Source organism: Hakea prostrata, chromosome 2, assembly GCF_041222555.1.
Source record: "Hakea prostrata isolate BN-2017 chromosome 2, UWA_Hpros_2, whole genome shotgun sequence".
In the NCBI taxonomy this organism is placed as follows: Eukaryota; Viridiplantae; Streptophyta; class Magnoliopsida; order Proteales; family Proteaceae; genus Hakea; species Hakea prostrata.
In genome coordinates this window covers 60262259-60287468 of record NC_142601.1, presented here as the reverse complement: position 1 = coordinate 60287468, position 25210 = coordinate 60262259, and the positions used below count along the sequence as shown (strand labels likewise).

Sequence of the window (25210 nt, the reverse complement as noted above, 5' to 3'; positions counted from 1 at the left end):
GTGGAAATTCATGCTTTCAGTGGAGAGGTTGTGGGTTCAACCTTTGCAGACAACGTTTTTCCCCTGAGAATGGAATCAAGGTGCGCACAAGCTGGCCGATGAACTTCAACTTCCAAAAAAAAAAGTTATTTATAACTTATGGGATAAATGCATGTTTATCTTTTTGTTATTTATTTCTTAAATAGAATAAATGCCTACTCCATCATCTCATGTAAGAAGAGTTACAGCAATGAAGCTGAAGCTGAAGTGATCCAGAAAGACCCTTTACACAAACACAAAAGAGAAAACCAATCAAACTGGTGCAGTCATTCGTGCTCAACATCATAATATATTATTGCAATTGCTTCTCATCAGCTGTACAGTGGCCCACGTTTTAATTTGGAATTGAAACTTTATCAAAAATCTAAAAAGGGGTTGTTGGTTAAGATTTGAGACTGAGAGTGATAACCATCTGAATGATTTAATGCAGTGGGTACCATTAGATGTTGAAGTGTTAAACAACATAAACCATTGGAGACAAAATGATACTCGAAGATGGAAGAGTAAAAGGAGGTGATAAATGGCTGGAACAGTTCTCCTATGATGAGGCTAGGAAGTACGACACGAAGCATCATAAGGAACTGTCTTCATAAGGTTTCCCACGGTTCATAAATTGCTGTTGACTTGACTGGCAAATGAAGTATAAAATGAAGTGTATATATATATTAGGTAAATAAAAAAGGTGATGCACTAGTGGTAATCTAGCGCCCCCTGCTATGCAATGTTCGGACTTTTTATGAATGCAACTTATGCAAGCATTAGCCTTGTGCACTACCAGTGCAAGCACTGTCTCCGTCAGCAAAGCCCCATCGGAGGCCTAGTATACTTAACAGAAGTTGATATGACTCATGCTCAAGCCAAAGAACACACAACTTGTTCAATGCAAGAAACAGAGCAGAGGGAATTCAAACCTAAAACATGAGTTTTACCAAACGACTTGGGAGTAAGCTTGGGACCACTAGAACACCACCCCCGGTAAACGTATTTCAATTTTGAAGACAGTGAGTGCATATCAAGAAGCTGGAAGAAAATGAAATATGCACAGCTTCGAGATTTTGAGATTCCAGTTCTCATAATAAAATCCAAACATGGGCATGTAACATTATTGATTAATCTCCCTTGAAATGTAGGAGCTTTTACCCCAAAAAAACATGGAGAAAAAAGAAAATGTAAGAGCTGCCTAACCAAACAGCATCTTCTGCCCAATAAGACATCCACCAGCTGGATCTTGTGTACTTTTATCCGTATGAAGCAATGCGTTACACTCAATAGTCCTTTTCGTGATGTTACCAAAACCTAACAAAAACGAATATTGAAACCTTTCAGAAACTATCAAAACAACCAAACCCTATCTACCCTTCGTCAGTCAAGTTCTTAAGTACAACAGCTGTAATTTGTCTATTCTCAGTCTAGTCAAATGGAGGAATTTCAGATCAAGGAAAGAATAAAATTGATAGCAATGACAATTCAAAGGTTCACCTTCATAAATGCAAAGCGCTGAGCTACTTATGATCAAGATCGAATGTAATTGAGGTCAAAATTCTGACTACTCATTTTGCATTTTTTTTTTGTTACAAGTATGGTTGAAAAAGTAATTGAAGAAAAAGAAAAAAAAAAAAAAGAAGTGGAGATTTTTACCTCAACCACTAGTTCCATCCTCATTGTACATAGCTCAATGATGAACATTAATTGCACAGCACTGAAGTTCTATTCACAATTCAGGGGGTGCCCAGACAATTTTACTTCAATTCTTTCTTACCTAACTCTCAAAGGATAAATTACATTTAGACCCCTCTTGTTTATAATCAACTATATCTACTATCACTGGAAAAAAATCAATTACAAATGCCCCTTTACTAGCTGAGTAGAATTACCCATTTATAGCTTTCAATTCTTAATAGCATGGAGCATTTGTAATTGACTTTTTTTCAAGAGTAGTAGACATAATTCATTACCAACACAAGGGGTGGTGTATATGTAATTTGCCCAATTTTCAAACAGAAGCACGATAGATCTTCCTAAAAGTAATTGGAAAATAACGCAAACCTTCACCCTCATCTTCGTTTTAGGTTAAACTATCCAAACAAAGAAACCCTTGGATGCAAAAGACCTAGCTTCCCAGTTTGATAAAATATTAGAAGAGTTTGAGCTCGTAACACATTTAGGAAGGCTGTGGGACTTTTGATGCCTTATGTCTCTCTTCTTACCATTCTGTTAGCTGGCGATATGTGAGGCTTTTTAAACCATTAGCCAACTGCCAACCTACCTTGGAACAGCACTGTTCTATTGGTAGCAAGATTAATTGGTTCTCTAAAACCCAAAATATAATTGAGTTTAAGCTAACCTCGGCCAAAGAAAACACAGGACCCAAAGACTAAGAAGATGTACCATTTTGATGTGACTTAGCATGAAATCTGTGACCCTAGAAGTGTAAAAGGATGGCCTGGCATTTGGAATTTGAGCCCTGGTCATGAGGAACACCCTGCCATAGGGTCCCTCTCATCTCAAGCACTCAAATCATCAAGTTTGTATTCACTAGGATAAAAATTTTGTAGTGTTTTCATTCATAAAGAAGACACTTGGTGTTGTTCCAGCACTTCACACTGGCCATCAGGCTTTCCATAAGTAATAACCTTAGGTTTTAGAGCTATAACTCTCTTCAAGGCTAATCACAGGGAAAGAAAGAAAAAAAAACCTCATAGTTGCTAAAGCATTAGGGCAGTTTGGTTACAAGAATTCAGAAATTTGAAATGAAATCAAATCAAATCCATGATGGTTTAAAAAATTAACTTTTTACTTAACTCAAATCTATCGAAGTAGTTCAGTCAAATTACTCTACGTGAATTTACAAATTTCATGTTAATCTTGATGTTTGATTAACTTTTTTTAGTTTGGAAATTTCACATTTTAGCTCAGCTTTATGTTAATGTTGCAAAGTAATTGAATCCAAACACCTTTGACAACGAATTTGGAAGGCTCAAAACCCGGGTAACAAATTAAAATTTCTGATTTACGTCTAGCAAAGAACTTAAAGAGACACATTGGCGACGAACCAAATTTCCAGATGTCAAAATGCAACATCCAAAGAACCAACTAGAACACTTTTCATGTAGGATATTGGCTTCTGCATCATTGAAAAAAGTGAAATCCAGCCCAAACAGGAGGGTTCAAATAGAGGGAGGAGTTAACAACAGATCTGAGACGAATGATAAAAAAAACTACAACCAAATTCTACAAAGAAAACGAATAGAAAAAATTTCAGAGTGATGCAAAGTATCCATGGTGCGGTCAATGGAAATGAAAACAGAGAATAGGATAACTGGATAAGTACACATGTAGGAACATAAGTGGAATCTCAATTTGAAAATCGACCTGTGAAAATATTATAGTAAGCGAGTATACTTTTGAAATTGTGGAAAACCCATATATTCAATTTAATGTCCAACTGTCACGGATCTCCACATGTGGTAGAGAAAAAATAAGAGAGAATCACATCTTTAGTAAGAGAATGCTGGTATCTTTTTCCTTAGAGTCACCGCAATACTGATTAGAGACTAGGATTTGATCAGGATTCCCAAATCAAACAGAGTGAAGTCGTCAGGCATGGGTAACTAGAGAATGGTAGTTCGAGGATATTCAACTACAAGAGTGTTTTCTAAGTCAAGTGCTCTCACACTAGGCACAGTTGGATTTTTTGTACTTGCAACAACTTTGCACTTATTTTTGGTTATAAACCTTAAAACTTCCCAACCCCAAAATTTTCAACTAAAGCAGGACAAAAATCAATGGCAAGAAGTTGTAAGCAAAATCTAAACTATGAAAATTCTGGAGAACCATAGTTTCTCCCTTGTAGCTCACATACAGCAAAAATTGTTTAAGTTCAGAACTTCCTGACTAATCCCTGAAACATAAGGGGAAAATTTTAAAGGAAGATAGCTAATTGTCAATTCTCAGGTCAAAAAATTCAGTTCCTTACTATTTTAACTTAGTGTGACTTCACATACTCCTGCACAATGTTAAGACCCTCCGATTCTTCTCCATAGTCCTGCAAACATTATAAAAAGGAAAAACTTATCAGCCAAATCCTAAAGCACAAATGAGCAAACATCGAATGTATTGCATGTGCCCTCACCTTCACAACAACACAGGAACAACCCACCACTTTTCTAGCCTTGCCCTCAGCATCAATTTTACACAACTGTAAAAGAAAAAAAGGAAAAAAGGGGGGCGAACAAGAAACCTATTAATTTCTTGAATATGAAGTCTATTTAGCAGTATCTTTCGACAAGAAGTACATATAAATAGTACATCTGCACATGCAATCACAAGCACGTTCAAACATTCCTTCATAATGTGCCTCAAAACATATAGCAAATCCCCAATTAACTGATGTGATGAACCACCTTGTTGATCATTTAAGATTTCTACAAGTAAAATGAACCCAGTACTGTCCTATAAACAAGAAACAACAAATTTTGATGGAATAGGAACTCCCTTTAATTCTGAATTTGTTTTGTTGTTCTACCTTTTTCCTTTCTCTTTTCTTTTTTTTTTTGGCAGGTTGGGGTTTTGGGGGGGGGGGGGGGGGGGGGTGTTGTTTCCAGAAAAAAATTGATTGCTGATGTGAAACATGGGACTGAATTATACTTACCCCAGCCCATTCACCAAGAGTTTTGGCACTGGGTACTGATATCAAGCTCACGTTATGGTCTGCACAAAGTGCTCTGACCAGTTTTACATAATCTGGTTGGTTGCAGTCTTCGGCCACCACACAGAGCTGTGCTGCATGCTTCTCAATAACCTTAGCACCTTCATGGAGCCCTCGAGCAAGCCCATTATGGGCCATTGATTTCTTCAAGACAAGTTGTAAGGCTGTCATGATATCCATGGGCTCGCCAAGAGCAGGCACAGGCTTTTCGACTTCAACCACTGGTTCACTGAAAATATAAATAAATAAAATACATCAAAACATTGGATTTCAAAATAGCAACAACCTTTATTTTGTTATAAAGATAAAATTGAAATGTAAACTGGAGGAAAAAAAATGTAAAAGAAAAAGTGATCAATTACTTATATGGCTAAAACTTTAAATGCCTACAAAGATCTTGCTGGCCTACAAGATAACTAATTTATTTGGTAAGGCAAATATTCCATGGTTGGTCCTTCATGGCAATCTTTCTTAATGGACCATGTATATGAGACATGGGAACTAAGTTGGTGATCAAATTTACAAAACATGCCCCAAATTACTCAAAATAACTCCTAACACGGTGTACCACAAACAAAGATGAACTCAAAACTTGACACATTGCTAAATTAAGAAAGTATGCTTATCATTCATAGGTCAGTAAAATCAAAAGAGTTCCCTACGTGCAAGGGTCACAAAAAAGATTGACCATCAAAGCATTATGGACAACTTCCCTATTTGCCATTCTCAGAAGTTTATTCCTTGTATGAATGTAGAGAAAATTTCATACTATGCTTAATAATTTTATTAATACATTTCTAAAAACCTACCGAAATGACACCCCACAAGAAGGTTGGCTATAAAAAATGCTCTGCAATCAGAAACTCTCCATGCTTTTAAGGAAGATTGAAGGCACAAAGTCTTGCCAATTCATTCAGTCTCTTAAAATGCAAAATGCATTATTCATTTGATCAACAATTATAAGTGACATTCAGTTGGAAAACAATCCATAAATGAAAGTTTCAATGAATAAAGTTCTGTAATTACGTCAAACTGTCTTAGGAGTATCATTGTTCACTTTTACCAAACAGATGACAGACTGTAATGCAAAACATAATAATCAGCAGGAGATACAAACAATAAACAAGAACCATCCACATACCCAGACATTTTTGCACTCGAAAATTCAAATCTAGGATCTCCTTCCTGTAATTAAAGAAAGGTAATGAATCAGGTTAGATAAAGGAAAACCAGAACAGATAATTGAAATCAGCCTCTGCCAGGTAGAAAAAGGACTCCATATATATCCTGTAAAGATGACAAAACTTGCACTGTTTTATGATATGATGAAATTTCATCAACTACCTTGCCGCAAAAATGTAGACTTCTATCATGAGATCAAATATGAAAACTCTCTTAACAGTCAAATTGTATAAAGACAAAGAATGACCAAAAGAGCTTCCTACACACGGTTCAACCTCACAAAATATAGGGTGATCATCAACTGAGTGGGAGGAGGTTTCTTCATGAGACAAACGAATCTTAGTCAACATTATCAGATCACGGTCTTCAACATAAATGGATTTTCCTACAGGATAGATCTACGATTCTATATTGATCCCTAGGACTACTCCAATATGTGTACATTCGAAAATTTTGACACATTTTCCACTTAAAATACCACCACATTCGCCTTAAAACCAAAAACAGAAAATACAGATTTTTCTTTTCAATTAACACCCCGGAATTTTCTTTTCAATCAACAAACAGGACCAACTAACGTTCCCAATCAAATATGAACAACGAAAAGAAACAGAGAACAATAATTATTATCAAAGGAAAAGGCTGAAGGCCATAATCAAACACAAAATTTTTAAAGAAAACTGAATGAGAATTACTGATACACGCTACAAGAAGAAGCTGAAGAACTGAGAACTCAAGCAGGCGACGTCGGTACTTTACCTACACTGAGGGGGCAGCGCCTTCTTCTTCGATCTCGTAGCGGAGAGGAAACAAGGCAAAAATGACTAGTTGTGTTCTTATACCCTAGTCCGTAGTAGAAGAAACCCTAACGAGCGTGAATAGTTATTTAATTACAAAAACACCCTTCTGCACTGCGCACGACACGAGGACGCTATTCGAAGTATTGTAAGCCCATTCTTGTAAATTGAACTACTTATGGTCCAAATGTAAAATGATGATCTCGAGTCTCGACCATTTTTTTTTTTGTTTTTGGGTTTCAGTGGGTAATTCAGAAAGTAAAAAAAACTATTCAAGCTCGTTAAGGCAAGCACTGAAGCCAACCCGATTGGTTGTGTACCTGCACGGTTACATCAGCCATAGCGCAATGGTTTGTTTTTTTTTGTTTAGGATAGACCCACGAAATAGAAACAAAACAAAACGAAATCAAAAACTCTTGAGAAGAGAGAATCCCTATGAAGATGATTCGACCCTCTCTTCGAATTAGCCCCATTCTTAAACAATTAGTCAGTAGTCATGTTATTTTGACGCCTTATGTGACAATAATTTTCTATTTAAGTAAAAAAATACGGTAATTTTTTTAATTTTTTAATAAAAAAAATAGATTCACCCGAAAGAAAAAAAATAGGGCAATAAGAGAATGTATTAACATTTCTTTGTTTTCCTACAGTTCTGTATGTAAAACAAAGTTCTTATAATAAAAAAGAACGAATAAAATTGAAAAAATTGAATTTTTAAAATAAAGATTATGTTTTGATGTAAAAAAAAAAAAAAAAAAAAAAGACTGCCCTCAACCTTTTAAAGAGAAATATATATATATAGACGAAAAAAAAAAAAAACTAAAACTAACAGAATACAATGTTGGACTATTTTTGTTCCAAAACTAATAAGAAACACAAGAAACAAAAAACATTACGTGAGAATGGCAAAAGAGTAGAGAGAATTTACAAGAAAAATAAAATCTCATTCCAGTGTCACAAAGCCTGGCACTTTCAGAAACTCCTTTGTTATTGAATGATTCCATAGTAGAGTTTGTTCAACATTTTTCAACATACGTCGAGCACGAGCAAACACATAAAAACACAGGAGAATGGGAGATGACGTTTTTGACAAGTAAAAAACTTGGCTTATCTGAACACTACTGAGAAATGAAGGGCTTCACAAAAATGAGTTACAGTGCAAAATTTCAATACGTAAGGGAGCCGGAGCACCTTTACCAATATTGGGGTGGGGATCAAATTGTCTAAGATGGACATCTAAACAAAGAGAAATGGTGAAAAATCCACAGATTGGAAAAACCAGATAGGATAATTCACGTAAGAAATATACACCTCCAGTTGAGGAATGTTAGGATATGTTATCTCTACACCCATTCCTTTTTAGAATTGGAATATCTCATTTACACTTCCAAAAGCTTTCTTGACTAGAAAAGTAAGGAAAAAAAGTGAAAACCAATCCACAAACATACATATCCCTACTGGTGTTGAGGAAAATATATTCAAAGACAGAAATTATTCTGTTCAAAACAAAAAAGCCAACTCCTTTTCATACCTCCCTAGCTTTCCTCAAACATTCAGCACGCTAAACCTAAACCTAAACTGCTAAACCCTCCCCAAAAAGGACCAAATGAACTAGGGCGATTCTCTCAGTACCATAGACTCCCATATTTCTACAATTCAATCCGGAAGCTGCATATAAGTGGGAGAGAATATCAGTGCAACTGGCTCACTAAATCCACCACTAGAATTTACGGCTCAGAAATATGCAGCATCAATCATTGGCCACCATGGCATCTGCAAAAGAACCATCTTTCAGTTTCTTGATGACCAGTTTCTTTTGTGGAAGAATGTCTTTAGCTGATGTAGATGTGTCGGCATCAACGATGATCGATGATTCTTCCTCAAATTCTCCTCTTAAGACGCCCAAAGCGATTTCATTTTCGACCATCTGCTGTATAACTCTTTTGACAGGCCTTGCTCCAAAGTTCGGATCAAAGCCCAATGTGCCCAATAGCTCAACAGCTTCCTTTGTATAATGGAGATCAATCTTCTTTTGTTTAAGCCTGTCTTTCAAACGGTTAAGCTGCGAAGGACATATTAACAAGAACAGTGAGCACATATACAGGATCGGTAAGAAATTATACAACATTCAAAATCTCAACCATAAAAAGAAAAAAACTATTGGTATCTGAAAATCTTTGATGATTTTAAATAATTTGCTGCACTAGATGGTTGCAATTAACTACCTAAACAGCAAAGAAGCATAAATAGTACTGGAACATATGAAAAGATTTAATATAAGAAAATAAATAAATAACAAAAGTACATGGATTTAGCAAAAATCCTTTCAATAGGTAATTACCTGTATCTCCACAATTCTACTAATTTCTTTGGCATCCAGAGGTTGGAAAACGATGTACTCATCAATACGATTCATAAACTCTGGGCGAAAAGTTTGTCTTGCCAACTCCACCACCTGTCTTTTCATCATATCATACACTGCGTCCTTAGTATCATGTGTGTTACGAAGAGTTTCAAGGATATAGTGGGACCCAATGTTCGATGTCATTATAACAACACAATTTGTGAAACTAACAGTCCTGCCTTGTGAATCAGTAATCCTTCCATCATCCAATAACTGCAATAGAATGTTGAACACATCATGATGTGCCTTTTCAATTTCATCAAACAAGACCACACAATATGGTCTTCGACGAACCACTTCAGTCAGCTGTCCACCTTCTTCATAACCAACATAACCAGGTGGAGCACCAACCAGCCGTGAAACAGCATGTTTCTCCATGTACTCACTCATGTCGATCCTAACAAGTGCATTCTCTGTGTTGAATAGATAACCTGCAAGAGCTTTTGCAAGCTCTGTCTTACCAACACCAGTGGGGCCCATAAACATAAAGCTTGCAATCGGCCTATTTGGGTCTGACAACCCTGCCCTTGAACGCCTGATTGCATCAGCCACTGATTTTACAGCGATATCCTGACCAACAACCCTCTTGTGGAGAACTTGCTCTAGAAAGACTAACTTGTCCCTCTCTGTCTGTTGCAGGTTCGAGAGTGGTATACCAGTCCACTTGCTTACAATTTCAGCAATGTCAAGGTCTGTGACTTCTTCTCGGAGCAGTGACTTGCCAGACTTCTGAAAATTAGAGAGGTTTTTCTCAGCTTCCTCCAGCTTCCGTTGAAGAGAGATCAGTGTCCCATACTTGAGCTCAGCAGCACGATTCAAATCATACTCACGCTCAGCAGCTTCCATCTCTAGGTTGACTCTATCAATCTACAAAAACAAATTCAACAGGTGGTAAAAGGGATATTCCACATTATATTTTCTCCAGACAGGACATGAATCAAGTTGTTAAAGCCCTACCTCCTCTTTAATTGATCGAATCTGTGTCATTAGAGCCTTCTCATGATCCCACTGTTCCGTGAGTTCTTTCTGTTTCTTTTTGAGTGAATCTAGATCATTTTCCAGCTTGCTTAGCCGTTCTTTAGATGCTTTATCAGTGTCATTTTTAAGAGAAAGTTTCTCCATCTCTAACTTCAGGACTGCTCTATCAATCTCATCCAGCTCAGTGGGCTTTGATGTAATCTCCATTTTCAGCTTTGCTGCTGCTTCATCTACAAGATCAATGGCTGCAGGGAGAATCCATTAGTCTGTCATTCAATCTTAAGTGTATCAAAGCAGAAACAGCTTAAGCTTCCTCCTTGTTACTTCTGGCAGCTCGAGCATTGGTCAAAGCAGAATAAATATGACTAAAACAATCCAACTGTAAGCTAGCAGCATTTTATACCTTTGTCCGGCAAAAAGCGCTCCGTAATGTATCGGTCGGCAAGAACCGCAGCTGAAACAAGGGCACTGTCTGATATTTTAACACCATGATGTAACTCATAGCGTTCACGCAATCCACGAAGAATGGAAATTGTGTCTTCAACAGATGGCTGACCACAGAATACCTGCTGGAATCTACGCTCAAGAGCAGGATCCTTCTCAATGTATTTCCTGTATTCATTTAGTGTGGTTGCTCCAATACATCGGAGCTCACCTCGACCAAGCATTGGTTTCAACAAATTGCCAGCATCCATTGCACCACCCGTAGCCCCTACATTTATTCCAACAAGAATGCCACCTTAATCAGCACCTTTCGAGAAAGAGAAAATACAAGAACCTCGAATGAATAAGTTAGAGCCTAAGGATAAAAATGGTTATTTAATGGAGCATTGATTTCTTTTCCTCAGTTATTTCTCTCTTTCATTTCATTTTCCATTGAGCTTCTGGATGCTCTGTCAGAACAAGATGAACTTGTATTTTTTATAAGAAGTTTCACCTTTCAACTTACAGAATAAAGTGAATAAAGTAAATAAAGAAATCAAAACTTTTTTCTGAACCTTTTTTGTATGAATAAAATTTGATTAAAAACAAGAAGAGAGATATCAAAGAGATACCGGAAGAAGGCTAAGGAGCCAAGAGAGAACAAAAGAATAAGATCAGAGAGAGAGGGTTTCCAGCACAGCCAAGCCCCCCCCCCCCCCCCCCCCCCAAAAAAAAAAATAATAAATAAATAAATGAGAGAGAGAGAGAGCGCCCTCGCGAGAGAAAGAATAATTTGAGAGTAATGCATAAAGTCTCGCTAAATTAAAAACCAGAAACAGTTCATATAGGTCTCATTACTGTAAAGTTTGGTGACTTTGTTCAATTGTTAGAACATTACAATTACCCAAAATCTCTTCAAAGCAAAATTTGGTGATTTCATAAGCACTCAAAACCTTCTTCCCTCCAGCATGAGAACTCCTTTCTCTTCTTTACTAATTAAAGATGAGCTTAAACAAAGCAGGATACTTCCAAGGCCTAGAGTAGCACTCATGAGAAAGAAAGAATAAAAAAGTAGAAATGTAAAATAAACAGGCTAAATAGTTGTGTTTTCTTGTCCAAACAAAAATGAACTAAATAAAGCTTGAATAGCGAAAAAAACTCACCAGCACCAACAACAGTGTGGATCTCATCAATGAACAAGACAATCTGTCCATTTGAAGCAGTGACTTCCTTCAAGACAGCTTTCAGTCTTTCCTCGAAATCACCACGGAATTTAGCACCGGCAACTAATGAACCCATGTCTAGAGAGATCAACTGCACCCATACCAGAACAAATATAAACAAGAATTGATTAAAGTGAACAAGAATAGAACATTTTTACATCCTAGAATATCAAAGACATAGATAAACTAAAAGCTTCAGATACATTCATAAAAAATAAATAGAAAATAAATAAAAAGAAGCTTTGGATAGACTAGAATTAACCATTTTCTCAGATCATCCAGTACCAAACTCCATCATCAACTAATCCAGCTATCACAGAATACTTACACTGCAATGCCCCAATATATCCTCCATTCAGAAACAGTCCATCCACAATACATCCAACTATTTGAGGTATAAATGTACAGACTAGATATGTACAGCGTCACCGTATGCAATTATTCAAATTCCAACTTAGAGGTAAGAAAAAGTTAGAATCAATGAAAATGAAAGGATGTAACTGGGAAGAAAGGAAATCCTAAACATGATAGGAACTCTTGAATAAAATGTACATAAAAGCCTAGCATAGATTTATCAGGTAAATTGTACAGAGATCATTCCAATCACAATTTATTGCATTGTCTGCAAGAAGTTAATCATATAGGACCCTACGATACCCAAATTCTCTTTGGGTATTTAAAAGAAATTCAAATTCAATTTTAGATTTCAAGAGGACAAACAAATGGGAAACAAAGTAACCATGTCATAATTGGGTTTAAAACTGTGAGAATTTGACTTCCGTGATTGTATCAAGAGACAGCATTACATATCTTGAAGTCAAGCTCTGGAACCCAATTTTCATAGAGAAGTGAGATACAGTGGCTCAAGTGGTCTACTAATACACCAGCACCACTAATGTCACCATGTATAAAACCTGTGTTAGAACTCTCACAAGCCAAACTGAGCCTTGGCAATAAAAGGAAAAAATGCAGTCATGTATTATCTTTTCCTCTTCATGCTTTTCTGGATAATGCGAGACCTTCCAGCTACATTGTTGTCAGTCACGGTTTAGACTTCAGATCTCAGGATGAATATAATACAGTACAAAACTCAGGTTATGGATGTCAGATCGAGTGCAGTGATCAAATCTAGGATCAGGTGAGATAAAGAGAACCAACATGACTGACAGAAGGGAAGGGGGAAAAAAATGAAATCAATCTTAGTCGGAGGAAGAAGAGAAAAGATAAAATTGGAAGAGACGAAGCCCTTAGTTTGAATACCGATCTTGTATGCACTGCTCAACAAATCAAAGCACATAAAATAAAACATAAATTGTACACTCAAAAAATCTCCCACAGATTACATACCATGATTACTTTTAACTCGAATAAAATATTATTCAGTTAAACATAACTTTATCTAGCTACCAGGTATTCTAATCTAACTCGAACACTCAACCACTAATCCTATTGACTAAATTTATGCCCATTTATAGGCTTATAGAACTAGGCCAAGCCTAAAATACAACTACCCAAAGTTCAATCTTAGTCTATTTGTTGTAATGTGAGGAATTGCTCCTCTAAAAATATATTATTAACAAGACCCGAATAGGGTATTTATAGTTACAACCTAGTTAAGTCCTATACTAAGTAGGAAAAAGAAATATAAAAATAAAACTCTAGACTTATGAGGAAACATAATCCTATTCTAATTAGGAAACCCCAATCCATGTTTTCAACACTATTGGACAGCCAACTCCTCCTAAGGAACCCTTCTAGACTTACAAGTTCCTGCAATTAATGTCTAATTCAACAGCATCAGTTCCTCCCCAATCAAAAGAGAACTAGTAATAAAGCTGACAGAAAGTTGAAATATAAGAGCTGGGGAGAATGTTTATATTCCATACCAATATCATGAAATGGAAGACGAAATTTTGATGGCCTTTCACCATATTGAAGTATATGGGGGTAACAATCTTAATATGTAGAACATCTATCACTGCAGAGACTTCATTTACCCTCTTCACTCACATTGATTGCCAAATCTCTCTTAGCCATTTCTTATGGTCCGTTATCGAAGTGGTCTTCCCTTTGGTTGGCATGTTCAGCTCTTCCTATGACTGCATTGTTGGTGTCCCTACCCACTTTGTTAACCAGTGCAACCACCCCCAAAATAATAATAATAAAAAAAATCATAATAATAATATATGTATATCAGTAAATTATGTTGAAAACGAGAAGGGTTTTGAAACATATGACCTTTTCACAGCAAACTACACATTTTGCTCTTCCATTTGTTGTCAAACAACCTCAAATATGTATTATATCTCATGGCAAGGAAAACTTGAGAATTCAACGAGGACATAGATGACATCATTCTCAAACTTAATGATGGTCCAATTGGTTTTTGATGGCATCTCCAGCATAGATGATGAGGTGAACTCTGGTCATGGAAATGTAGGTCATCCATAGAACAAAATTCCATCGAAACTTGCGAAATTTCCACCGAAATTTCCCATTTTGGAAAATGCGAAACGAAACTCATGAGGACCAAAAAAAGTCCTCAGTTTCTATCGAAACTTTCGAAATTTCGTCGAAACTTGGCGAAACCTCGAAAGCTATCGAAACCTGTCGAAACTTGTCGAAACTTGGTTCAACCCAGTTGGCCCAGCTGGTTCATGAGGAAAAAAATTCCCAAATTTCGTGGGAAACTTGGGAAATTTTGTGGGAAATTTGGAAAATTTTGGGAAAACTTGGGAAATTTCGTGAAAACCTAGGAAATTTCGTGGAAACTTGGGAAATTTCGTGGAAACCTGGAAAATTTTGTGGAAACTTGGGACTTTTTTCCTGTAAATTTTGTAGCTTCCCAAATTTTCAATTTTTTTGTTTTTTTCATGTTTCCCCAAATACCCACAACAAATACCCCCTCCATCAGGACTTCTCTATCCAAAGTGCGTATTCCCTCAGGTTGGTTATCTACTTCTTTTAAGCATATTGATGACCAGACTCATAAAGTTACAGTTGTCAATTAACTTGACAACCATAGGCATAAAATGTCATGGGATGTCTATGTTCGTTGGTTGGAGGAGAGGATGTTACAGGCATAGTACTACTCAGCTCATAGGATGAATCCACTCTTGGCACTCCTCTTAACACTAAGTTGTATTTTCCTTTTATTGTCAACTATTTTGAAGTTAGAAATTATATATTGAATGTTAAGTGCTTAAGTAGTTAAGTTTAATGTACTTTTGGACAACTCTACATTGATGTTATGTACATTGAATGACATATCTACATTGATTTTTTTAGCAAAATACAACAAATGCATTCTTTATACTCTAATTAGCTTAAATACAGGATCCCACCCCAAAGTACTCTCTAAAATCTGTCGAAACTTGTACGGAAAAGTCCTCGGTTTCCTCGAAATTTCCCAAGTTTCCACCTAAGTTTCCCATTTTCACCCGGTCGAAACTTGAGTTTCCCTCGAATTTTTTACCACGAGGTCATCATTGCAAGATTCAGCTTTGATACCAAAAATGCAATCTGAAAGATCCTATTTATGGATCTTGAGGCAACCAGTAACTGAATCTGTGATAAGATCGATAAATTGTGAGGGAAAGAGATGAGATTGATCTTCCCGGAGGTAGTTGGAAAACAGGAGAAGAAATCAAGCATATGAACAACAATCTGGTATGCATTGCCCAACGACACCAAAACTGTTAAAAGGGAATCTCCTTTAACTCAACACTAATCATCTCCAAATGGTGGTGGACTTCCTAAAATCCCTAAATGACCTTAACCCCCCCCCCCCCCCCAAAAAAAAAAAAAAAAAAAAAATCCCGACTGACCAATAGAAAAGACTCCTATTCTCACACAACTCAATTGTTGAAGAATGCGCAGAAGCACCAAGGCTGCTGCCTTGGTGCGCAAGCTCACTTTTGAGGATCTTTCCTCTTTTGGATGTGTTGCATTACTTTCTATGTTTGGTGTAGGAGCCCTGGTGAACAAGGTTTGGCGGTTTTGGAAGTCATAGTTTCTAATTTTCTGTTTAGTTACTAATTCTAGAAATTTCCTTTTCTGTAGTTTTTATTTTTTTATAGATCTTAGGAGTTAAAAGTGCTAGTATTTTCTACTCACAGATTGTGTTTTTTATTTTTTATTTCCTTTTTGGAGGACAAGTTTCTTGTCTCTCAAGTTGTAGGGTTGAAGGGTATAAATTAAGGTTACCTGCGATTCTAATGCTCCTTGCTAGAATCACATGTCTTGTGTGGTTCCTCACACTTCTTTTTATTTTTCCTTATTGTTGCACTGTTTTGGCTCATTAGAGTTTATTTTCTAACATGGCATTAAAGCTTTATTGACCCAAAACAGTGCATCAATAAGGAGAACAGAGAAGAAGTCAGAGGAACCACACAAGTCCTACGATTCTAGCAAGGAGCACTAGAATCGCAGGTAACTGTTATTTATAGCCTTCAACACTACAACTTGAGAGACAAGAAACTTGTCCTTCAAAAAAGGAATAAAAAATACAATTTGTGGACAGAAAATACTAGCACTATAACTCCTAAGATCTGTCCAAAAATAGAAAAGGAAAGTTTTAGAATTAGTTACTAATAGAAAATTAGAAAGTATGACTTCCAAAACTCCCAAACCTTGTTCACCAAGGATCCAACAGCAAAAATAGAAAGTAATGCAACATATTCAAAAGAGGAAGATCCTCAAAAGTAAGATTGCACACCAAGGCAGCAGCCTTGGTGCTTTTGTGCACTCTACAACACTCCCCCTCAAGCTGGAGCATAAAAATCTCCCATGCCCAGCTTGCAACAAATAGTTTGAAAACTTGGCTTGAACAAAGCTTGACCATATCCGTAAGAAGCTTCAACTTTGGAAACACAAGCTCCTCTCTTTTGCTGGTAGAGTGGTGTTCATTCGCTCTGTCCTCCGATTTTCCTACCTCTATTGGTGTGGAATCTTCTCCATCCCTAAATCCACCATCCATGCCATGCAGTCCCTTTTTAATGCTTTCCTTTGGAAGGGTTGGGAAGCCACACGCTTTATCCATCCCGTTAGCTGGTCAGCCGTCTACCGTCCAATATCCAAAGGTGGCCTTGGAATCTGTCGGATTCTTGATGTCAACATGGTCTGTCTCCTTAAATTCATCTGGAAAATTGTTTCCAAGCATGATTCCATCTGGGTTAATTGGGTCTACTCTTATCTCCTCCAATCCGACTCCTTTTAAACTGCCCCCTCCAATCCCTTATGGATCTGGAGCAAGCTCCTCCTGTTGAGACTAGATGCTTTCTCTGCTATCTCTACCTCTATCTCCATTGGCTCCACCACCTCTCTTTGGCTTGACCAGTGGCATCCGATGGCATTCTTTTCACCCTTTTTGGTCCCTTTGTTGTTTATGACACCCACATCCCCAAATCCATCCCCCCTTTCCACTTTCATCACTGATGGCTCTTGGGCCCCCCCCCCCCAAAAAAAAAAAAACCCTAGTCTCACACAGGTTTGGGATTCGCTCCCCACCCTTTTGGATTCCTCTCACGACCTCGCTGTTTCACTCCTGTCCCCAACCAAAACTTTTTCCACTACTTCAGCCTGGAACCTTCTTCGTACCCCTTCCCCTTAGCCCCCTTGGCTCCCTCTGGTTTGGTTTAAAGGCCACATCCCTTGCCATTCTCTCACCCTTAGAAAGGCCCTCAACCTTGCTCTCCCCACCCAATCCTTCCTTATTGGCCGCCATATCCCTGTTAGCCCCAATTACATCCTTGCTGAAATGGTTTAAAGGACCCCGAACACCTTTTTTTTCTTTCTTGCCCTTTCTCTAGTTTCCTCTGGGGAAAAGCCCTAGCTTCCATTTGGCCCTATTTGAGGCGTTCTTTTGGCTTTGCTCAAGATTGGTCTTGGGTTTTGAGAAATTTTTCTAGCTCCTCCATTTGTGACCGGATCGATAAGCTAGTCTTCTATGCCACTATCCACCATCTGTGGTGGGAGCGCAACCTTAGAAGATGGACATCCAAATCCCGCTCTTTAGACATGATTTGGAATGCCATCTATTTTGATGTTTCGGCTAGACTCATTTCCATTCCCCACCCCCCGGTTGTTGATACCCAAGAAACAAGCTTATTGTTGTCTCTTGGGGTCTCAGATCATCTTTCCGGTCTCCTTGAAGGCTGGTCTCTCTTGTACTTTCTTGGTTTTTATTTTGATTATTTATTCATCCAAAAAAAAAAAAAACTTCAGCAAACAAATCTGCCAGTTGGTTAATTGAACTCACAAAGGGAGTTTCAATAATTTTCTTCTTGACTGCATCACAAATAAAGTGACAGTCAACCTCTATATGCTTTGTCCTCTTATGGAACACTGGATTAGTGGCAATATAGGTAGCAACTTGATTATCACAAAACATTTTCATAGGCACAGTAAATGGGAATCCCATTTCCCCTAATACGGAATAAAGCCACATCAACTCGGCAGTCGTGTGAGCCCTGGCTCTATACTCTGCTTCAGCACTAGATCGGGGAATAGTAGATTACTTCTTACTCCTCCAAGTTACAATATTTCCACACAAAAATGCAATGACCCGTAGTAGACCAGCGATCAGTTGAGACCTTACCCAATCAGCATTAGAAAAAGCCACCAAATCCATACTCTAATTTGGCTGATAAATCAGTCCCTTCCCAGGCGCACTCTTAAGATACCGAAGTACTCTCATCGCAGCACTCCAATAGGCCTTTCTAGGAGACTGCATAAACTAGCTTAACACACCAACAAAATAGGAAATATCAGGATGAGTAAAGGTGAGATAAATAAGCTTTCCAATAAGACTCGTGTAACGATGGACATCCTCTAACAAGTCACCATCGTCCATTCCATTCTTCTTCAGGTTGCTACCTATATTGCCAATAATCCAGTGTTCCATAAGAAGACAACGCATACAAAGGTTGACTGTCACTTTGTTCATGACGCAGTCAAAAAGAAAGTTATTGAGACTCCCTTTGTGAGTTCAACTGACCAAAGCTCTGTTCAAGCCAAGTTTTCAGACTATTTGTTGCAAGTTGGGCATAGGAGATTTGTATGCTCCAGCTTGAAGGGGAGCGTTGAAGAATGTGTGGAAGCACCAAGGTTGCTGCCTTGGTGCACAAGCTTTCTTTTGAGGATCTTTCCTCTTTTGGATGTGTTGCATTACTTTCTATTTTTGGTGTAAGAGCCACGGTGAACAAGGTTTGGGAGTTTTGGAATTCATACTTTCTAATTTTCTTTAGCTACTAATTCTAAAACTTTACTTTTCTGTAGTTTCTATTTTGAACAGATCTTAGGAGTTAAAGAGGTAGTATTTTCTGTCCACATATTGTATTTTTTTTATTTCTTAATTGGATGACAAACGTCTTGTCCCTCAAGTTGTAGTATTGAAGGCTATAAATAAAGGTTACTTGTGATTCTAGTTCTCCTAGCTAGAATCGCAGGTGTTGTGTGGTTCCTCTCACTTCTTCTTCTCTGTTCTTCTTATTGCTGCACTGTTTTGGCTCATTAAAGTTTAATTTCTAACATCAATAAAGAACATAGATTTGGCTCATTAAAGTTTTACTAACATCAATAAAGAAAATAGACTTCAGAACACAATTTAGCAATTAACTATTCCAATTTAACCTTTTCCTTTTCTTTTTTTTTGGGGGGGGGGGGGGAAATTAGTCAAACACTTTACTACTCTCATGCACTAACTTTGTTCCCCTTTAATGATTTTATGAGTTAAGATCACTAACAATAAACCCCAAAAATAAACGGCTCAACCTATAATGTAACTACCCAAATGTCAATTTCACTCCATTAGACTGTAATCTGCTCCATGGAGGTGGTTTTTTTTTTTTTTTTTTGGGGGGGGGGGGGGGGGGGGTAAAGACATGGGGATGGTTTTAAAACTTACACATACGCGTCATTTAACAAAAATGAGACCATAAAAAAACAATAGTAATGTGGAATAAAGTCATTGGACGTACCAAACCAGGATCAAAGCCAAAATTTATTCCTTTCCTCGTAAATGCTCCACATTCTTCCATTACTAAAATATTACAGTTCTTTAACAAGTTTGTGCGCATATGCATATTGTGTGAAATGGTGCTTAAATGAATATAGAGAAAAAAGGAACATTCTCATTCTCCCGTGATATCACACAGAAAAAGAGGGGGGGTAGATGAAGAAGATAGTAACCTTCCGATTCAGTAGAGGTTCAGGAACATCTCCTCGCACAATTCTTTGAGCTAACCTGCAAAAGAAAAATGTTTCAATTTCATAAAGGAAATATTACTGAAATCAACCGATCCTCAGTCACAGATAGAAAGGAATCTCCTTGTACATATAGCAAAGCTTATAAGGGCAGTACTTTTAGAGCTTACCCTTCAGCAATTGCAGTTTTCCCAACACCAGGCTCACCAATGATAACAGGATTATTTTTTGTTCTCCTAGACAATATCTGGATACAACGCCGGATTTCATCGTCCCGACCTATAACAGGATCAAGTTTACCACGCCTTGCAAGTTCAGTCAAGTCATTCCCATACTTATCTAGTGCCTCGTATTTTCCTTCAGGATCTACATTGAGGTGATAACACATGTAAGGCTACAAAAACTAGAGAGCAGCTCAACAGTATAACATGGACATAATTTTGTCTCCAGCAACAGGGAAATAAACGATGCCATTTTTTTCCGAAGGGGAATAGGGGAAGAATAATGCATCGTCAGAAAAAGAAAGTCTCTCTCTCTCTCTCTCACTGTGTACATGTGTGTGTGTCTGTGTTTGTTTCTGTCAAATATAAGCCATACAGAAAAATTTAAATAAAAAGAAAAAGAAAAAATAAAAAGAGTGAGACAGCCTTCAGGAACTAAAATTGATAAAGAATGACCAACCAAAACCGATTTCCCCAAGAAACTAAGATGGATAATGAATGACCAACCAAAACCAGATCAAATGAATGTCATTCCTAAAAATAGTATCCAATAATTTTTTGCTGGTAGGATAGGCAACTTGTAAGAAACAAGCACCCAAGAATTAATGACCATAGGCAGTCTTTAATTACAATGGCTAGTTTTAACAAATGGTAAATGGGAGTTTGGTTGATGCAAGTCTGGCACCAAATTGGCCAACTTCCCTTTGGAATCAACTTTGGGTTGATAGATATGGGTGTTGGGTCTTTGTCCAACAGGTTTATGCAGTCATTGACCAATTCATAATTTCACCAGGACTTCTTATGTAAGGCTATAAATAAAGCCCCTGGGCATTTAACATAGGTCAAATTTGAGAATACAATTAATCAAGTGTGTTGCTGCCTAAGAGCAATGTACTTGTAAGCTTTTTGTTAGGTGTAAGAGACCTCCACGTGATCAAGTAAGCAACCTAAGTTTTCTTGTTGAAGGGTTCTTCTTTGGCAGCGCTTGTAGCCCTGCCACCACTTCTTTCCATCTCCATCACACCCCATTACAAGGCTTGTGTTACAAGGAACAAGTCAACACTTAATTCCATCCCCCTTCTCATGTCATCCTCTTTTTATTTTCTTGAAATCTCGGATTTTTTTTTAAGAGAGCCAAAATTCAAGGTCACATCTATACCAATCTAACCATTAGATCCGTCCCAACCTTTAGGAACCTCATCCTCCCAACCTTAGTGACCTTTCATCCCCATTTCAGCCCCATAGGACCAACCAAACCCTATATTTACCCATCCTTGCTATTAGCACCCTATTTTCCCTCCAAAATCAAGAAACCCCAGTGTCTCCTGAACCACCCATCCAGAGTCATTGAGACTTGAAAGATTATTCTAAGGATCAAAATATATATTCTTTTCAAGTTTTATCCCATTCCCCCAAGTTTTCATCCCGTCACAAATATACTCCATAACAATGAACTTATCAACCTCTCGTGGGATGGGTCAAAGTATCTTGATACCCTAAATATTCTTATACCTTTATCCATCTATATCCCATCAAACCGACCAATCCCCAAGCAGGAAACTAGAACACGATTGTTAGGGACCAATTAGGGAGCAACCACCCATACACCCCAAGACCAAAATTTCAAGGAACCCTTTCTTGGTCCCATATGAGTTGGTTCTCTTAAAAGATCTTAGAAGAACTGGTCCTCATTCACTTGAGGCTACCTCACTGGTTTAACCCCCAATTTCGGGCAAAGAATACAAAGATTCACTAATCTATTTCAATGATTGTAGGGTTGCAGATTTGGCACTCTTAGGGAGAACTGTGCTTGATTGACAGAAATGATCAGGATCTAAGCTGCTATATCATATTATGGCAGTCCGTACATAGAGGCTAAAAGAAATACAGCTGGAAGAGCTCAGCATCATCTCAGAGGGGAAACTATTGAGAAAATGGTTTCAATTGACTGCTACCTGTGCAAGGAAATAGACTAAAATACACCTTTTAATCTTTTATAGAAGTGTGAAGTAGCATGGCTGTCTTATTAATGTCTTGCTTGTTCTTCAACTGACAGATCTATATCTAACCAGATGATCTCACTATAACTAATATCCATGATAAAAGCTAATCCAACAGATGCTGTTTCTTTTGCAATTTATTTGGGCACAATGAAAACGCAGAAGAGGGATGTCTTCAGAGAAAATGGACGGGTATCGGGAATAAGGACTTATACAAAACAGTACCCACATGTAGGCAGACCCGCATTCATTGGGATCAAGCTCTCTTTCTTGGAAATACTATTGACGGCCAGTTGGCTGAGTAAGCATTTGTTTGGTTGGCATGATATACTAATATATAAAAGAATCACTGGGATGGGAGTATAATTGTAATTACATTTTTGTTTTATTAATGGATAATTCTTTGCTCTTCCATAAGATCACCAAAAGCCTTCCATAAATCAACTAAAAATGGATATTGGCATGTGCTGTGTGTGCTATATAACTTAAGCATCCAACCGATTCACAAAACAACAGATACAAGCTTATAAAAATGAAAACACTAAGCCTTATCCAACTAAATTAGATCAGCTTTTAATGCTTGCAAACTATTCCTGGAAAGAGGAGAAGAATGGAGACCATAGTTGTGTGTATATATATATATATATATATATAGGTTGCAGGTTGGGAGGATTTCCTCACAAGTAAGCATGGGAATTGACACAGCACCAAAGCTCAACCTCATTGAAACAACCAGCAGTGTCCAATAAAGGATAACAATTCAATTTTATAAGTAACCATAGTGTCTTCGAAAATCAAACATATAAAGGGGATGGTCCATACTCTGGTCGGTAACTCTTTGATTTCCACGAACAGCTTGGACAGCATCTTTCAATTCCTTCTCACCAAGTTGTAAGTTCTTCAATAACTGCTGACCGAACCTCTTATCATTCAGAAATGCCAATAGTAGGTGTTCCACTGATAGAAAGTCATCTCTCATCTCCTTTTTATGTTTCCTAGCATTGTCTAAGAGAGATTGAAGATGTGAACCTACAATGGGGCCATTAGTGTCACCCATAACCTGCGACCATAAATAAGTCATTAAAACTCCACCATTATGCTAGTGTTAAATTGTTAATATGTAGCTCACATCAAGTACCTTAGGTTGCTGACTGATAAAGTCATCGGTAGCCTGCAAGACTGAAGTATTGTCAATGCCTGCTTTTGTGAAAATTCTACGAGCCAAACCATCCCTTTGCTCTAGAAGTGCTTTCATCAAATGTTCTGTTTCCACCACTTGTTGCTTGCTAAGACGTGCTGCATCAACAGCCCCAATAATTCCCTCCCATGCCATCTCAGTGAACTCTGACTGATTAACCTGATAAGAACAAAATAAACCATGAAGAGATTGTAGCTGCAGACCTGCTAATAGAAGTTATTCTCCATTGATGGTTGCATAACTTGCATTCCTTCAGGGAAAGAAGCAAAGAACCTACCATTTCTTCAAGTCCTCAAGTGCTTCCCCTGTTTGATTAGTGTCATGTATCTGACACTGGCTGAATGGATGGATCAACGGACAGGTAATAGGTAGGTAAGAGTGGGTGTGTGCATGTGAACAGATGGGAATTATTCTTTGGCTTAGAGGTCAATAAGTGCTTGCAGACCTTGATGTTTTCATAGAAAATGAGGTAGCCAATAATACGGATCAGAAAAATTTGGAAGGACAATTACAACTAGTTGAGAAATAACAGGAAGAGAATAAAACAAAGATGGAATGATCGTGCACAATTAACACAACATGTGGAATGATTGCACAATTAACCTCTGCAGAATGTCTGTAATGAATTTAGATACCATTGGTAATCTAGTTAAATTGGAATGATTGCACCATCAACACTAGCACAAGTAACATGTTTATGATGTATGTAATGAATATGCACACTACAATTCATCTAGTTACATTCCACACTACCAGGGGAACCGAACCAGAGAAAAGAACCAAATCAGACCACTCTATTTACCACACAATCACTGAAAAGTGATAAAACAATGGCAAAATAGTCAAAATACAAATGATTTACATACTGAGATGCACGTTAAAGCGCAGTTGACCTGATCCATAATGCTCAGAGGAACATGTTAACATGTTGATAATTCCCGGTTGAAGCCTAGTAGCTGTTGAAAAATCATTCATATGATTCACAAGTTCCAGGCCACACGGATTGCAGAACTTTCAACGTTTTTCCAGCCAGGTTTCTACACTGCTTGTCGAAAACCTACTACTTGAAATGCTAGCCTTCCCCTATTTGAAATGGGGCATCTAACGGAGAAGTATTCATATACGAATTAATGCCAATTCGAAATGATCAAGAAAAGCACACAATTGCTATTTAACCAAGGAAGGTGTAGATCAGTTGCAGAAAATAACAAACCTAATCATGAGATGCATGTAATTTTCAATTGGATGCCCCTACAACATTCATATTTCAGGAACGCTGTTTAGTAACATTCCTCCAATCCAATTGATACCAATTAAGCAAACGGAAGAGAAACAAGCCAAGCATTCTGAATTCAACATAAAATGGTACTACCAATCAAAACAACTTTCAAAATAAAAAGAGCCAACCTGAGAGGAACTTGCAGAAGCAGAATACGAAGGAGTAGAGGAATGAAACAGACGAAGCTGACCCTTATCCAGCCCACTGAATGACTTGGTAGGCTTGACAACACCGTCAGAAACGCCATCTTTGAGTCCAGTCGGTGAGTAAGCAACCGAAGAAATACCTTTTGAAGAAGAAGAAATTGACACAACAGGTAGTTCGACAGTGTTATTAAGAGTAGAGACGCCATTCTTTCCATTCTTTCCGGCGTTGATAGCAGCATAGGCTGACCTTGCAAGCCTACTCGTTCTGGCCGCCATGTCCAGTGGAATCGAAACTCTTGAGAAATTTCAGGATTACAATTCTATTTAATTTTTTGAGGTGAGACGAAGTTTGTAGAAGGATCAGGAAGACACTCCAATGTTCTCCAATGTTCTTATGATATTTCTTT

General features: G+C 37.7%; 2 protein-coding genes across 3 annotated transcripts; both read right to left on the bottom strand.

Moving 5' to 3' along the window:
- Positions 1 to 3350: 3350 nt before the first annotated feature.
- Positions 3351 to 6752, bottom strand: LOC149025383 (small ribosomal subunit protein eS12-like). 2 transcript variants are annotated; one of them, XM_089145607.1, is made up of 5 exons: positions 6693 to 6711; positions 5889 to 5932; positions 4691 to 4976; positions 4172 to 4237; positions 3351 to 4084 (listed from the first exon to the last, which is right to left on the bottom strand). In XM_089145607.1, exons 2-5 carry the CDS (start codon positions 5894 to 5896, stop codon positions 4025 to 4027), a joined length of 420 nt encoding a protein of 139 aa, XP_089001733.1. In that variant the 5' UTR covers positions 5897 to 5932; positions 6693 to 6711; the 3' UTR covers positions 3351 to 4024. The 2 variants fall into 2 exon arrangements, with proteins under 2 accessions (XP_089001733.1, XP_089001732.1); XM_089145606.1 differs by having other exon boundaries at positions 3352 to 4084; positions 6689 to 6752.
- Positions 6753 to 7906: 1154 nt separating this feature from the next.
- On the bottom strand, positions 7907 to 25185 carry LOC149025382 (chaperone protein ClpB3, mitochondrial-like). The gene is made up of 10 exons (XM_089145605.1): positions 24786 to 25185; positions 23319 to 23537; positions 23003 to 23240; positions 20130 to 20325; positions 19945 to 19999; positions 11695 to 11845; positions 10512 to 10820; positions 10088 to 10353; positions 9068 to 9997; positions 7907 to 8788 (listed from the first exon to the last, which is right to left on the bottom strand). The coding sequence occupies exons 1-10, from the start codon at positions 25077 to 25079 to the stop codon at positions 8477 to 8479; spliced, it is 2970 nt and encodes a 989-aa protein (XP_089001731.1). The 5' UTR covers positions 25080 to 25185; the 3' UTR covers positions 7907 to 8476.
- Between the last annotated feature and the right edge of the window lie 25 nt (positions 25186 to 25210).

Excerpts from the sequence above, each read along its gene's own strand:
- LOC149025382 (XM_089145605.1), bottom strand. The coding sequence starts at position 25,079 with ATGGCGGCCAGAACGAGTAGGCTTGCAAGGTCAGCCTATGCTGCTATC. Across the intron at positions 23,538-24,785 it reads CTTCTGCAAGTTCCTCTCAG|GTTAATCAGTCAGAGTTCAC; the intron begins GTTGGCTCTTTT and ends TGTTCTTATCAG. Across the intron at positions 20,326-23,002 it reads TCAAAGAGTTACCGACCAGA|ATCCTGAAGGAAAATACGAG; the intron begins GTATGGACCATC and ends ACCTCAATGTAG.
- LOC149025383 (XM_089145606.1), bottom strand. Across the intron at positions 4,238-4,690 it reads CTCTTGGTGAATGGGCTGGG|TTGTGTAAAATTGATGCTGA; the intron begins GTAAGTATAATT and ends TTTCTTTTACAG. Across the intron at positions 4,085-4,171 it reads GTTCCTGTGTTGTTGTGAAG|GACTATGGAGAAGAATCGGA; the intron begins GTGAGGGCACAT and ends TAATGTTTGCAG.